Here is a 15,695-nt window from a genome sequence, read left to right as displayed (position 1 = left end):
CCGTGCCATGGAGACGTTTCCTCTCCACCACAAGACATTTGTCATGTGTGGTCTTCCTCCTTGTCAAAAATGTTCAGTTTGAAGAAAGACCATATTTTAAAAAGAACAAAAAATTAAAAATACACAAGAATATCTAGTAAAATAATCCAGATTTTGTTTATCCATCTGTCCATCCCAAACTCCTCCAAGCTCTGCCTTTGAGACACTGTAGGTGACTTATATTCCTATTTTAAATTGACCTAGAGGACATTTCTGGGGCATTTGCTGAAACTGAAGGTCTTTTGGAAAACCTAACTTTGTTTTGCTGATTATGAGCAACACTTTTCACTTTTAACAGTTTTCCCAAATATGACTCCGATCTCTGGTACAATATGTTGACAGAGATTCAAATCTAAACAAGAAACAAAAAAGAACATTATGCGTCTGATGTTTGATTATCAATCATCAGGTGTTGAGTGGCACAACAACACTGAAAAGACCTGTGATCCATAGCAATCCTTTCTCTGTTCTCAGTCATTTGCTGCTGCTTCTACTTTTTTTTAGTAAAGATAACAATGGCTCAAAGTGCCTGCCATGAAGAGTATACCCACAGGAAGTGTTGTGCCTCCACAGTCTAATAAAAGAAATGAAACCAGCAGCATGAAAAAAGTAAAAGCGTGAAATGTGTTAGAAAGTTTACGTCAACAATGAAATAAAGTAAGACAGGTCATTAGTCTGAAAAAACTCAAGGCTCAATCCTGCACTCCTGCCAGCTGTTCATGAGCGAACTCGATTAAAGCTTAAAGTACTTATGAGAACCTGAGCCTTAAAAATTATGCATTAATCTTAAACACAGGCTTAAAAACTCTGCGATAGGCCCTGGGAAGATGATTTATGCGTGTGTGTGTGTCCTTATCACCGTGTTGGATGCAACACATAAGTATAAATCCCTTGTGAAGTTTGGCTAATTTACCTAGTGTATATCAAGCCAAATGTTATAGTTTAATATAAGATATCTATCCACTCTAGTCAGTTCATCATGGCAGGGTAAACCGTTCATATGTGCGTATAAAAAAAGTTTAATTTGATTCAATTTCCTCTATATACACACACACACCTACGCATATCTATTTTTGTGTTTTTATTTTGGACTTTACTGGGGTAGTTCAAAATCATTGTTATTTATCGTATACTCGACCTTGGTGCAGCCTGTCAAATTCACCCACATCTGCATCAAACATCTGTTTCAGTTCCTCTTTCCTTAAGATAATATCTTCATGATTGGCTGCCCTTTACAAACAGAAGGTTTGATAAGCAGGTGGGTGGAGCTCCTCTTACAGAGTTATCATGTTTCTCAAGAAGCACAAACCAATCAGCCAAGGAGCAGCCGTTGGCTTGCGATGTAAACTACATAAGAGGCTGATGCCATTGCTAGCATTCGTGACTGAGCATGGGTTTAATTGCATTGTGGTTGTGTCCTAGTGTTTCATGTGGTGCCAGTGACAATAGAAACAAGTACAATTATGAGACTTTTTCTCTTTATTCACTGCTCTGCTTATCTGACAGCTGTGCGTCCTTATATTAAAGCTATGGCTGGCGATGTGTCACCATAGACGGTACTGATTGATGGTGCTGAGCAGGCTAGTTGCCGAGTGCAGCGTGAAATTTCCATGGAGATGCATCGCAGGTTAAGCTGCAGGTTTTGTCACAGCATTTCAAAAGGGGTGTGTGTTTAGGTATAGGGTTTGTGGAAGGTTTAACACAGAAGAATAAACCCCCTGTAAGTTTGTGCCCATCAAAGAGAAAGAGGTCAGCAATGTGTGAGAACATTTGACCGGTCAAATAAGTCTGACAACACACTAGGAAATATTTAATAGTTGATGGTGCTCGTTAATCTGAAAACTCCTCTCTGCCCACTGCTTTTATGGAAAGTTGCACACAAATTTTAAAACGTGTAATGTCTGATAGGACAGCCAAGCTAACACTAAATGACTTTGAAGGTAGGAAGGGTCCAGTGAAAATCATTTTTCAAGGTGCATTTTCTTTACATTTCACCTGACACTCAAAATTCTAGTGTTATAGTAACGTTACTATAACACTAGAATTTTGATTAAAACATGATTTAAATGATTAAATCATGATATGCCATATACATTTTCCTTATGAGATGAATTGTCAGTGCAAACTCTCCACTCACACTCCACTGACTAAAACAGTCACTTTATCAGAAATGTTTTGGTAGCAGAGGAGCATGCTGGGAAATGTATCACTTATACTTCCGCACCTTGTTCCTTGTCAATATGTGCAAAATGTCTGCAACCCCACACACCTCAACTATGTTCCTCTTATGGAGAGGTTATCCGGTAGTGCTGCATTTTAATTGTGTTTAGCAAGCAAAGCAAAAATGTGCCTGTCAAAAGAGGAAGGAAAGAAGAGAGCAGGGTGAGGACAGCACCAGGACGTGAGATCTGAGCAGTGCTAGGCCTGAACGATGAAGCTCAGACGGCTGCATAGCAATGAACCATTGTTACCACTTACATGTTAAACACGTGCTCTCAAACTGCAACATGAGTGTGTGCATGTAGCAGCTGCTCCAGTGGAAACGATCACTGAGTAAGGAATTTTCTAAATGAGAGTACTTGTTGTATGCTGACTCATCATGTCAGTTTGTGTTTTATTATGACTATATGCTGCTAGTTTTTGATTTATAGAGTGTGTGTGTGTGTGTGTGTGTGTGTGTGTGTGTGTGTGTGTGTGAGAAAGATACGTTCAGGTGTAACAGGGCTCATCACAGATGGAAGTGAGAAAACAAACCCTGAGTAACCCAACAGGAATGGGACCCGTGATGGAAGAAAATCCCGGCATCTCATTTGCTTCTTCTGCATTAAACACGAGGTAACAGCACGTACATGCGTGAAAGCTGGAGACGGGGACGGTCACCCACTGGTGACGCAGCCACCCCAGAGGTCTAAATCAGTCGTAGCTCACTCAGCGATCACCGTGCAGCAGCGCAATACGAGGAAGTGCGCGTGCCCGTGAGCCGGTGCGTTTCTCTTCATTTCCTGAATCCCGCTCCCGAGATTCGCAACGACATGGGAGGCCCACGGACTCCAACCAAGTGAGGAGAAACTGGGAAATGAGGCGCGGAGGTAAGGGATCCTTTTTTCCACAGACACCCAGCGAAGTTCCTGTAAACTTTTTGCCTTTTGTGTTCTGCTGTCCGCAAACGAAACCGCGGACCTGCGAGTTTAGAAGTACCGCTGCTAAACTCTGTGAGTTTAAAAACGCTGTGAGTTTAAAACAGAGGATACGATGCAAAAACGCTCAATAACGTTGAAACTTTCATTTTGTGGGGGTGATGCTGCAGCGTATAAACAACACCAGTGGACCTGCTTTCAGCTGCTGCTTTGTAAAATATCCATATTAGTATTTAATCGGACAGTATAGATTAAAAAAAATATAGTATACATATAGTATGGTATATGTAGTAGGACCGTGTAGTATCACCTGAGAACAGGTGTACAACCCGCGATACGCTTCAAATCACCGGCGTGCGCTACCTTCCCTCTGCTGCATTTAAGTGCGGTTGGAAAAACTTAACGGACACTACTGTGAAGAATCTCGGCCTTGTTTCACATCCAAACTGTACCCAAGCAGTAAAGGGTTTATGCTTTATGGGCGAATGTACTGATTATATGTATTCTGTGGGGACTATTCATAGTCAAAGGATGCTTTACCGCTTGCTGAAATGAAAATAAAGAAGGTAGAAGGTGAAGACGGGGAACAACTTGACCTTTGACTAAGGAGCCACAGTGCACCAGTAACAAATGTGCTTCATTGTGCAATGCCAGTAAGACAGGTGTTGCCTTTGTCACCCTTCGGGCATGAAAACTGTTAACATGTTTATCCTATACATACAGTTATATAAAGGAAACCGTTGACATGTCTCTGCAGACACATGCATGAAGGCAACCTGCCAGGATTTTGTATGTTTATATTTTGATAAGTTGGCACGGAGATCCAGACGACACTACTGTAACACTGTTGTATTGATGGCGTTATATCAAGTAATCTTATCAGATGTTATTCGCAGTGTTATTCTGCATGTGTTTAAGGTTTTAGATTAGCGTTATGCATTTTGATGCATTAAACAGTCACATGAGACCAAAATAAGTTGCCTCTTCTGCTCTGCCTCAACCCAGCTTTGTTTTTTTGACTCGTTTTTGGTTCGAGCAGCAGTAACACGTGTCTGACGCACATCGAATGCCACCAGGAAGTCACCAGCTGGTTTTTGGACTCTGGCAGTTTGAAGGGCTCTATGAATGCTTGCTCAGATGCATCACACAGACACATACCTGCTGGTTCATGCTAAGTGACAGACTCTGAAATCCTGAAGCATATTATTTGTCTGCTAATTCAATAAGGAGCCAATGTTGTGAACGCACTCAATGGGACGCTTGGCTAATGCAGCCTCACAAACAGGCCTCAGAAAAATTCAAACTGAATTTGAGAATCGTAAAATTAGGAGTCCGTGGGTATTTATGCACTTTTGGTGACAGTTTAAGGTGGCCCCTGTGGGAAATGTGTTGGCACTTGAGCATTGGCATGTATTTTTAACCTCAGATGTTGCTGCTTGGTCACGCCCAACCCCATCTGCCTCCTGATGTTGAACGCTCACATTACTTGTTTCACACAGCAGAAACAAAAGGCTTCTGTGTAGTGCAGCTAACCATTTGCCTTGCGTCTGATAGATTTGCACGGAATTACTTATTACTTACCAACCAAATTTGTAAATCACCTGATAAGTTCAAACTCAGAGAAGAGCTTTGGCGGACACAGATAAGAGCACATCCTGCATCAGCTCGAGACAAAACACCTCTTTTACTTTGACATTATTGATTGACTCAGTGTTTTACTGGATGATTAACCACCACAAAAGATGTACTGACTATCGGATGTGGTTTGTAAGCTTAATATGCTACTCACCTACCCATAAATGCTAGTGACTATGGTCATTTCTAGTCGATGAATTACATGCCCACATGTTTTTATTAATCACACTCAGTAGTTTGTGCTGATTGAACTTGGGACATTGAATCAATCACAGCAAATGAACTGATAATCAGCAAGAGAGCTATGTGATCACTGCATAATGAGCTGACAGTGAATGAATAGCTTGTGAAGCCACTGAGTGCAAAGGTCATTAGAGTTCATTACTTTGTTAAAGCGACATATGTGGTGTTTTTATGGTGTTACACGGAGCAGCTTCAACTTAGAAAAAGAAGAAACCAAACTGAAATCATGTTATTCACTCTTAAAAGTAAAAAGAGATCTGTGAGCCCTTCTTAAATCTTATCCTGGATGAATCACATCTTTCTAGAAGAAAATAAACAACAAAGGCTGAGGTGTAATGAGTTGACACAAGTGAAACTAAACTGTGTTATTATAAAGATAACTGAGCGTTGCCGGTGAAATAAAGGAAATCAGTGTGCGTCGCATGTAAACAGAGACGCTGCTTATGAGCCTTGTGGCTCTAAAGACAAAAAAAAGCAGAATCAGACAGACAGAAATAAGTCATAATGAAAGCTCGGTATAGATGGCTGCACTTCCTCAGAGTACGGGTGGATGTAATGACCAAAAATAAATTCCTGCTAAATAAGGCTTCCACAGAAAGTGCAATAAAACCCCTCAGAGCTGCTCGCTGTGTCCAGCTTCCCAAAAAGCTCCGTACCACCAGAAATGTAGGAGACAGCATTTATTAAAGATAAAGTTCTACTGTGGTAGAAGAACAATGTGGTCACAGACAAAGGAGGACTTCCTGTTTGTGGCCATATTGATGATACAGACCTGGTTCTAATTTGTTTCATCTCAGGAAATGTATTAACTTTTTTGGAACAACAAATCTAAAGGTGTGTTTATCTGGAAGGAGGAATGAGTTATATCTGAGAATTTGGTCATCTCTCTTAGATCAGTTCCATACCTTTGCGGTCTGACGTCTTCCACCAATGGGCTGAGGCCGTCGGCAGGGCCAGGATGAGTGCGGACCTGCTGATGGAGGAGCTGCTAATCAAGCGTTCGCAGCAGAAGAAGAGGACGTCGCCGCTGAACTACAAGGAGAGGCTGTTCGTCCTCACCAAGAGCCGGCTGACATATTACGATGGAAGAGCTGAGGTCGCTTTCAGTTTCTGTTCATTTGTTGTATTTTTACATTTTATACAGGAGGAACAATGCAGTTTTTGTCCTGGTCGCGGAACACTGGACCAGCTCTTTATCCTCTCCAGGATACTTGAGGGTGCATGGGAGTTTGCCCAACCAGTCTACATGTGTTTTGTGGACTTGGAGAAGGCATTCGACCGTGTCCCTCGGGGTGTCCTGTGGGAGGTGTTGCGGGAATATGGGGTGTCTGGCCCATTGCTACGGGCCATTCGATCCCTATACAACCGTTGCAAGAGCTTGGTTCGCATTGCCGGCAATAAGTCGGACTCGTTCCCGGTGGGTGATGGGCTCCGCCAGGGCTGCCCTTTGTCTCCGGTTCTGTTCATAATTTTTATGGACAGGATTTCTAGGCGCAGCCAAGTGGCGGAGGGCTTTCGCTTTGGTGGCCTCAGAATCTCATCTCTGATTTTTGCAGATGATGTGGTTCTGTTGGCTTCATCGGGTGAGGGCCTCCAGCTCGCACTGGAACGGTTCGCAGCCGAGTGTGAAGCAGCGGGAATGAGGATCAGCACCTCCAAATCTGAGGCCATGGTTCTCAGCCGGAAAAGGGTGGAGTGCCCACTCCGGGTCGGGGATGAGTTCCTGCCCCAAGTGGAGGAGTTCAAGTATCTCGGGGTCTTGTTCGCGAGTGATGGGAGAAGGGAGCCGGAGATCGACAGACGGATTGGGGCTGCAGCTGCAGTAATGCGGACGCTGCACCGGTCCGTCGTGGTGAAGAGGGAGCTGAGTGTAAAAGCGAAGCTCTCAATTTACCGGTCGATCTACGTCCCTACCCTCACCTATGGCCACGAGCTGTGAGTAGTGACCGAAAGAACGAGATCGCGGATACAAGCGGCGGAAATGAGCTTCCTCCGAAGGGTGGCTGGCCTCTCCCTTAGAGATAGGGTGAGAAGTTCGGCCATCCGGGAGGGGCTCAGAGTAGAGCAGCTGCTGCTCCACATCGAAAGGAGCCAACTGAGGTGGTTCGGGCATCTGACAAGGATGCCCCCTGGGCGCCTCCTGGGTGAGGTGTTCCAGGCATGTCCCACCGGGAGGAGGCCCCGGGGCAGACCCAGGACATGCTGGAGAGATTATATCTCTCGGCTGGCCTGGGAACGCCTTGGTATTCCCCCGGATAAGCTGGAGGAGGTGGCTGGGGAGAGTGAGGTCTGGGCCTCTTTGCTTAGGCTGCTGCCCCCGCGACCCGGCCCCGGATAAAGCGGATGAAGATGGATGGATGGATGTTGTATTTTTATTTTTAGCTCCTTTAGTACTGATGAGATTATGTGATGGTGAAGCGTTCATCTTCCACTCCTACAGTACTGGTTAGACTTTAGTGAAACAACATTGATTTGTACATGATGTGACTGTAAGTCTCCCTGACATCTCAGTGGATTTTAGGGATTTTAGTTCTCAGACATTATAACAACCTGTGAATTGTGATGGATCATGAGGAAGACAAGCACTGACAATCTGATCATTTTTGCTTTTTCTTAAAGCCGACTTATTCTGCTCATGTCCAGCTCTGTAACTTTATTCTTGAACTTTATTGGAGTAATTTTGCATGATTAAAATACAAAAACAACTCTTATTTATTTTTTTACAGTCTCTCCTACAACCTGATTTAACCCCCTTCAGTTAAGGCCACCCTTACTTTAACAGAGCTTCTTCTGACTGGCTGCCTCTCATAGAAATAAACGATTGTGGGTTTTAATGACCATATTAGGGATATCCCCTCTCTATGACATCATACAGATCCAAAACCAAAATTGGGGGGAAAAAAGGACAGAAAAGGAGAGCTCGCAACAGTCAACAACGTGAGTTTTGGCTCACATACATGTAGTGACTTCATTTTGAAACTTTGGCCATGTTTTATAGGAACAAGACACAAATAACAGACAATAAGGAGAAGCACTGGTTCAGAGTTCATGCTTACCTGGTTCTATACTATAATCCTATAGCATAGTCTGGGAATTAGATGTTTGAACTTGCCAGTGAAACATGTTTAGTATCCAGTCAGCTTACTTGAAGATGAAAACTGGAAACAGCAAGCTGGGCTCCTGTTCAGCAGTTATTTTAGAGACATTATTAGAGAGAGAGACGCGGTTTTCAAAGAATGCTGAAGTGAAAGCTTTCAGAGAATTCAACAACAGCAGAGATGATGCAGAAGTCTAACTTCCAGGGAAGAAAAGCATCTTTTCTTATACCAAGTTTTTTTGGCATTTGGTCATTTTATACCAGTTTTTCATGCATGATACTTTGGATCAAAATATTGCCTTTTAAAAAATGACTTTTCTTCTCTTTTTGGTACATATTGTAGTTTTGCTTTTGTGGTACCTTTTTTTTCTCCTGACTTTTAACCTTTGTAATGGTGATTTTTAACCTTTTGTTTAAGTAAATAGCAGCTACATGTGGGTGTTTCATCAAAAAACATTAAAGTCATTTGAGTCAGCAGTAGCTCTGTAATGTTACACTGAGCCAGAATAGTCATTTATCTCTTTTTATATTAAGTTAAGCTAATGGTTCTGGTTCATTTGTACTGCACAGGTGTGAAAGTGTCATCAATCTACATTGTTTTAATATGATTTAGGCCCTTCAACTGTGAAACTGAAAATGTCTGTTTAAACATCTCGTTGGTTCAGGTAGCAACACCCTGTTTTAAGCTGAGTGTTCACTTTCAGTTTTTCCAGGAATGCCCACACAGCTGCATACAGGGCTCTTATCCCAGTTTAAATCAAAAATTCTGCTGAAGGAAATGAGTTACATGTCAAATTAGTTCAACAATCATTTGAATACTGCTAATGTGCAAATATGCTATGTCAGCACAAAATGTCAAAGTGTCTAAGACTGCAAGTTGGATAATATTACAAAGACAGCAAACATTAAAAAATGACATGATGTTTGCATCAACAGAAGAAGTTCAAGAGGGGCTCCATCGAAGTGAGTCGCATCAGATGTGTGGAGATTGTCAAGAATGGAGGAGGGGTCATCCCCTGCCAGAACAAATACCCCTTTCAGGTACAAACACACTACCACACTCTCACCTGCAACCAGAGAGACCTCTTTCTTTATATGCATACTGTCGAGTTAATGAGTAGTAATGCAAATACAGGGAGTGCAGAATTATTAGGCAAATGAGTATTTTGTCCACATCATCCTCTTCATGCATGTTGTCTTACTCCAAGCTGTATAGGCTCGAAAGCCTACTACCAATTAAGCATATTAGGTGATGTGCATCTCTGTAATGAGAAGGGGTGTGGTCTAATGACATCAACACCCTATATCAGGTGTGCATAATTATTAGGCAACGTCCTTTCCTTTGGCAAAATGGGTCAAAAGAAGGACTGGACAGGCTCAGAAAAGTCAAAAATAGTGAGATATCTTGCAGAGGGATGCAGCAGTCTCAAAATTGCAAAGCTTCTGAAGCGTGATCATCAAACAATCAAGCGTTTCATTCAAAATAGTCAACAGGGTCGCAAGAAGCGTGTGGAAAAACCAAGGCGCAAAATAACTGCCCATGAACTGAGAAAAGTCAAGCGTGCAGCTGCCAAGATGCCACTTGCCACCAGTTTGGCCATATCTCAGAGCTGCAACATCACTGGAGTGCCCAAAAGCACAAGGTGTGCAATACTCAGAGACATGGCCAAGGTAAGAAAGGCTGAAAGACGACCATCACTGAACAAGACACACAAGCTGAAACGTCAAGACTGGGCCAAGAAATATCTCAAGACTGGTTTTTCTAAGGTTTTATGGACTGATGAAATGAAAGTGAGTCTTGATGGGCCAGATGGATGGGCCCGTGGCTGGATTGGTAAAGGCAGAGAGCTCCAGTCCGACTCAGACGCCAGCAAGGTGGAGGTGGAGTACTGGTTTGGGCTGGTATCATCAAAGATGAGCTTGTGGGGCCTTTTCGGGTTGAGGATGGAGTCAAGCTCAACTCCCAGTCCTACTGCCAGTTTCTGGAAGACACCTTCTTCAAGCAGTGGTACAGGAAGAAGTCTGCATCCTTCAAGAAAAACATGATTTCCATGCAGGACAATGCTCCATCACACGCGTCCAAGTACTCCACAGCGTGGCTGGCAAGAAAGGGTATAAAAGAAGAAAAACTAATGACATGGCCACCTTGTTCACCTGATCTGAACCCCATTGAGAACCTGTGGTCCATCATCAAATGTGAGATTTACAAGGTGGGAAAACAGTACACCTCTCTGAACAGTGTCTGGGAGGCTGTGGTTGCTGCTGCACGCAATGTTGATGGTGAACAGATCAAAACACTGACAGAATCCATGGATGGCAGGCTTTTGAGTGTCCTTGCAAAGAAAGGTGGCTATATTGGTCGCTGATTTGTTTTTGTTTTGTTTTTGAATGTCAGAAATGTATATTTGTGAATGTGGAGATGTTATATTGGTTTCGCTGGTAAAAATAAATAATTGAAATGGGTATATATTTGTTTTTTGTTAAGTTGCCTAATAATTATGCACAGTAATAGTCACCTGCACGCACAGATATCCCCCTAAAATAGCTAAAACTAAAAACAAACTAAAAACTACTTCCAAAAACATTCAGCTTTGATATTAATGAGTTTTTTGGGTTCATTGAGAACATGGTTGTTGTTCAATAATAAAATTATTCCTCAAAAATACAACTTGCCTAATAATTCTGCACTCCCTGTAGACACAAATGCAGTACCATTCTTGAGTTGATCAATAGTGGGTCAACGTCCCTTTTATGGGACAACTCGGCCTTTCCACCATTTGGTTTGAGAACTGAAGAAGCTTCTCAGATGAGAGGTGAAACGTCTTCAAGAAACTTAAAGAAGTCCAGTCACTTTCTTGCTAAGCCCCTTATACAAATTAAAATATTACATCGTTTTGGACCTCTGACCTGTTCTTGAAGGCAGAATAAGCTCAAACTTGCTTAAATGCTTAAATTTTACTCTGTTTGTATCAGGAACATTTAGGAAATGACACTGGTATATCTGGTTTATGGGGATTTTAAATATCACATTATAGTTTACATCCAATTATTATGCCAAATTTAACCTGTAACCACACTTTTACATTTCACATCTGCCTTTTTTTCAAGTTGAGTCTAAAGTGTATTATTCTTGTTGCATTATGAACCTCCTAAGTATGTTTAGGCTTTCAGACTGCTTCTTGTTTTGTTGTAAGATTAAACTATGCCTATGCAGCTTTGAAATCTACATAAAACTGTGTTAGCAGACAGATCTGTGTGTTTGTGTCCAGGTGGTGTACGATACCAACACCCTCTATGTATTTGCTCCAAGTCATGAAAGCAGAAGTCGATGGGTCCAGAGCCTCAAAGAAGGTCAGTCCCTGTTTTGTTCTGTGAAAAACTAGCAAATGCACATATATACAGGGGTAGGGTATGAAAGCTCACACTGGGAGTTTAGACATCTGAAGTACTGCAGAGATGTTTTTTCACACTTTGAACCACAAAGCACAAACTGGTTTTCACACATGCAAATACCTTCCAGCACCCCTGCACTGTTTCCATTGTTCTTGTTGTTCCTGTCATGAGAAATTTAGCATTTATTTTACTCAACAGAAGCGCTGTGTACTGCTTAGTAATTTGACCTGATTTCTCAAACCTCAGAAGTGCAATGGTTAGTTCACTTTTCTGTCTTATAGTTTGAACTGTGTATCATTACTGATGTTCTTCTAGAGGTCACAATGGTCTTTTTATTTTGTTGATCTTTTTATTCTAAATAATTTAATTCTCTTTATTTAAACAATGCAAGTATCAGTCATTAGGACTATAAATGGGTGCCTCTCAAAGTCTTTCATAGGAAATAGATATCAATGAGTATAAATACAAACAGTATCATTATAGGTTAGGTGGCTGGTTGCAGTATAGATCAAAAACACGGGGATACTCTACATATTTCAGCTTCAACTGTGAATGACAACCCTGATGATCCTCTAATCGCCTGAGCCAAGGTGTGAAACTGGGCGTGGGTCCCAATCAGCCAGAGTTTCGGGTGAGTTCATTGTGAAACCTGGCCCCACCTTATCATGCGAATTCCTGAGGTCAGATGACCCAGGATGTGAGTGGGCGTTAAGGCGTCTGGGAAGGGATCTCAAAACTGGATTATAGATGGCAGACACCAACTCTCTGCCATCTATAATCCAGTCCAGGGGGTCCTGGATTATAGTCCAGGGGGTCCTGGATTATAGTCCTGGACCCCCTGATGATTAGAGGATCATCAGGGGGTCCTTTTGTCCCTCTGTGGTGGGATACTCCCACTAGGTTTATATCTGGGACTCTGCACCATTTGACCTTAGAACTGAAGAAGCTTCTCGGATGAGAGGTGAAACGTCTTCAAGCAACTTAAAGAAGTCCAGACGCTTTTCTTTGCAATGCAAGCTCCTTTGACTACGATGACCTGGATGACTGAGAACCTTCACAGACAACCCTCCTGTTGTGTTCACCCCCACCCTTACTTTAGAGCTCCGGTCACAATTGGCCAGTCTGTTTTAACAGCTCTTAAATTAACATAAGAAACATTTTTCACCACCAAATTCAGTTCAGTGGGTGGGTCAATGGGTCGTAAAGTGGGTCTTTCATTTTGCTTTATTCAGTTTGAAATTGAAATCGCTCAAACTTTCTTTAATTTGAGCATCTTCATGAACAAGTTGGATGAAATCTTTAATAATTACACGTTTTTAAATGTAGCCTCACTTTCGCATGGACTGGAAGCAAGTGGACAGTCGATAAAAAATTGTGTCATGGACTGGTGTTACTTTTCTTTCATTATTTATACTGAAATTATGGAAAAGGTAAAGGTCTGGAGTTGATTCAAAAAGATGTTTTTACATTTGAAAGCCACAGTCCAAATGAAACAGACAATCCTAAAGCTGCCAAAATAAATTAATCAGAGATCGGTAACCTTAGAAATGACCACATCAACATCAATCTGGTGCATATTGAGAATTAAAAAAAAAAAAAGATAACATAAAAACACCCAGACGGTCACACGAGACTACACTGGTAGAGGATCACAGGATCCTTAGCATGATAAAGACAAACTCTTAAGAACATTCAACCTAATAAAGAGCACCCTCCAAGTGGTAGATATTTTATTTTCCAGAGAAAACTTGGTAAGAGAAAATACTGAATGCAAGATTTATGAACCATGAATCATCCTTAAGAACGGAAATGCCAAATTAAAGTAGTAAAAAAAAATCTGGACCAGCCAAACCTGGACAGAATTGCTTTTTTTGAGCAGGTGACATTAAAATGAACTCGTACCAGAAATATGGGGGGGAAAAAAGTAAGAACAGGGCTTGGAATGATTTATGATCTGGAGTATACAACAGCACCTGAAAACATGTGGCTTACAGTGGCAATAGGTCACTTGCATTTAGTAACGATGTGGGGAAGGAGCTAGATGAAGGGATTCAGTCAACTGCTGCAAAGTTGACTTCATGCCGCTTGGAAGCACAGATAGACAACAACCCAAAACCTCCAGTTAAAGAAAACCAAATGTTTTTAAGGTAAAGGAGTGGAATATTCTGCACTGACTGAGGCAGGAAGGCCCACAAACGAACAACTGAAAACAGCTGCATTAAACGTCTGGCAAGGGATGACAAAAGAGGAAACCCATCCTTTTGTGACAGTCATGAGTTCCTCACTTCAAGCTGTCACTACAACTGTAGCTGCAGTTTAAACATTTCACAAAGTGCTTTTGTTCATCTCTAAATTAAAGCTAAAGTTCTGTACTTCAGCTGCAGCTTTAGTGATGGCGGATGCAGTTTATCAACCTAACTTTATATACAGCTTATCAAGGAAAACCAGTCTCAGATAATCTAGACATAAAAATTCAAAGAGAAGCAGCAGGAAAGACCTGGTTTTGTTGAACTTTTGTGTGTTTGTGTGTGTGTATCCAGAGATCAAAGACAACGCAGAGGTCTTGGTGAAGTTTCACCCTCAGTTCTGGCAGGATGGGTTGTGGCTCTGCTGCCGCCAGGCAGAAAAACAAGCACTGGGGTGCGAGCAGTACAACCCGTTAGAAGACAGTAAGTGCCTGATGCTCATGTTTGCTTTCTGTGCTCCATCTAGACTTCCTGTCTCTTGACTTTGTTATTAACTTTATGGTTAATAACAACCTGTGGAAAAATAATTATCCTTCAAATGGAGCTTGTAACGAAGGCGGGCTGTCCAGAATGTCTACAAAGAAGCTGCAAAGCACACACTGCTTCAACCAGCCCCCCTCCAATGAAAATGATGCCTTTTATCCGTGTTTAACAGTCACGATTTCATAAAGAACAAACCAGTCTCATAAACCTGTGGGGTGACACTTTGACCCAGATCTGAAGCAAGGTTTAGCTTACATTAGCCACACATCTTAGCTGTTTGCTAAGCTGATGTCCTTGCGCTGCACTCATTTTATGTCAGCTCAGTGTGAGCTAGCACCAACCACATCACATCAGTTGCATAATACTGGAAACTAACTAACTCCAAAATTCTACCTCAGTGTGTTAACATTAAATGCTACAGACCTTTATAGTGTCTTTTTGGCTCACAGTTTTGGCCCCCGAGCTTCACATAGAATCCACAAAATGTGTGTAAATACCAGTTTTCATATTTGCTGAATAATTTGTGTATTAAAAATTCATTCTGTGCATTGTATGCTGGAATAGAATAAAACAGAAAGCCTTTTTTTGACATTGTATTTATGATACAATGAGCTTTCATGTCCCAGAGTAACAGTTGCATGTTACATTTTTAGATCATGATATCAGCTACACCACAAAGCCACGTGCACATAATGTGAACGAGGTAGCTGTGCTATAAAGTGTCCGAGTCCACATTGAATGCGCAAATCATTATTGTCATGTGACATAAAAATAAATAAATACGCTATTGCCAAACGTAATTGCTCATCTGCCTTGAGTAACATTATTGATCCAAAGGGTTCAATATGATGTCAGCCCACCCTTTGCAGCTATAAGAGCTTCCACATCATCCACACATAACTCATCCATGTCTTTATGGAGCTTGCTTTGTGCACTGGTGCACAGTCATATTTGAACAGGAGGGTGCCACAAACAAACTGTTCCCACACAGGTAGGAGCATGAAGTAAACGTCTGTGAAATGGGACGGTCTAGCCTTCAGATTAGCGTCACCGCTGTCTTGGTGGAGTTTAATAAACTCAGCCGTCTGCTCCTTGCTATCTAAAATATAACAGGACACTGGCGTAAATTCTCGACCGCCTCACACTTCTGTTTCATCAGTTTCCTGTTTCTGTTTTCACATTCAGCTATCTAATCTAATCTAATAACTTTTATCTCAGCCAAACCGATTTAGTCCTGAACAAATAAAACACTGAAAAAAACCAAACTAGGTTGTCTAAGTGACTTATATATTGCGTTTAACCTGAGTAGCGAAAGACCGTGGTGATCTGAAAATGATGTGTGCCGTTCTCTGCGGCTCTAGTGACCCTCGAGCTCCCGGCGAGCTCTCGAGCTGGTGAATAACAGACGTCTCTGAAAACGTC

The 15,695-nt window shown here is 41.9% G+C and overlaps 1 protein-coding gene across 2 annotated transcripts in view; it reads left to right on the top strand.

Annotated features, from left to right (window-relative positions):
* The first annotated feature begins 2,164 nt into the window (after positions 1–2,164).
* tec (tec protein tyrosine kinase) overlaps positions 2,165–15,695 on the top strand; it is a 31,670-nt gene continuing 18,139 nt past the window's right edge. Inside the window, exons 1-5 of one of the 2 annotated variants that reach the window (XM_085449854.1) lie at positions 2,165–3,128; positions 5,947–6,150; positions 9,088–9,192; positions 11,421–11,502; positions 14,085–14,213. In XM_085449854.1, coding sequence (XP_085305980.1) covers positions 6,013–6,150; positions 9,088–9,192; positions 11,421–11,502; positions 14,085–14,213 — 454 coding nt within the window. In that variant the 5' untranslated portion in view covers positions 2,165–3,128; positions 5,947–6,012. The other variant, XM_085449863.1, reaches the window with a different exon arrangement.

Source organism: Copadichromis virginalis, linkage group LG3 (assembly GCF_057382275.1).
Source record: "Copadichromis virginalis isolate Kocher_CV1m ecotype Utaka linkage group LG3, C_Virginalis_male_GT1.1, whole genome shotgun sequence".
Lineage (NCBI taxonomy): Eukaryota > Metazoa > Chordata > Actinopteri > Cichliformes > Cichlidae > Copadichromis > Copadichromis virginalis.
Note: the sequence above shows the minus strand (reverse complement) of the source record. Positions and strands in the feature narration are given on the sequence as shown.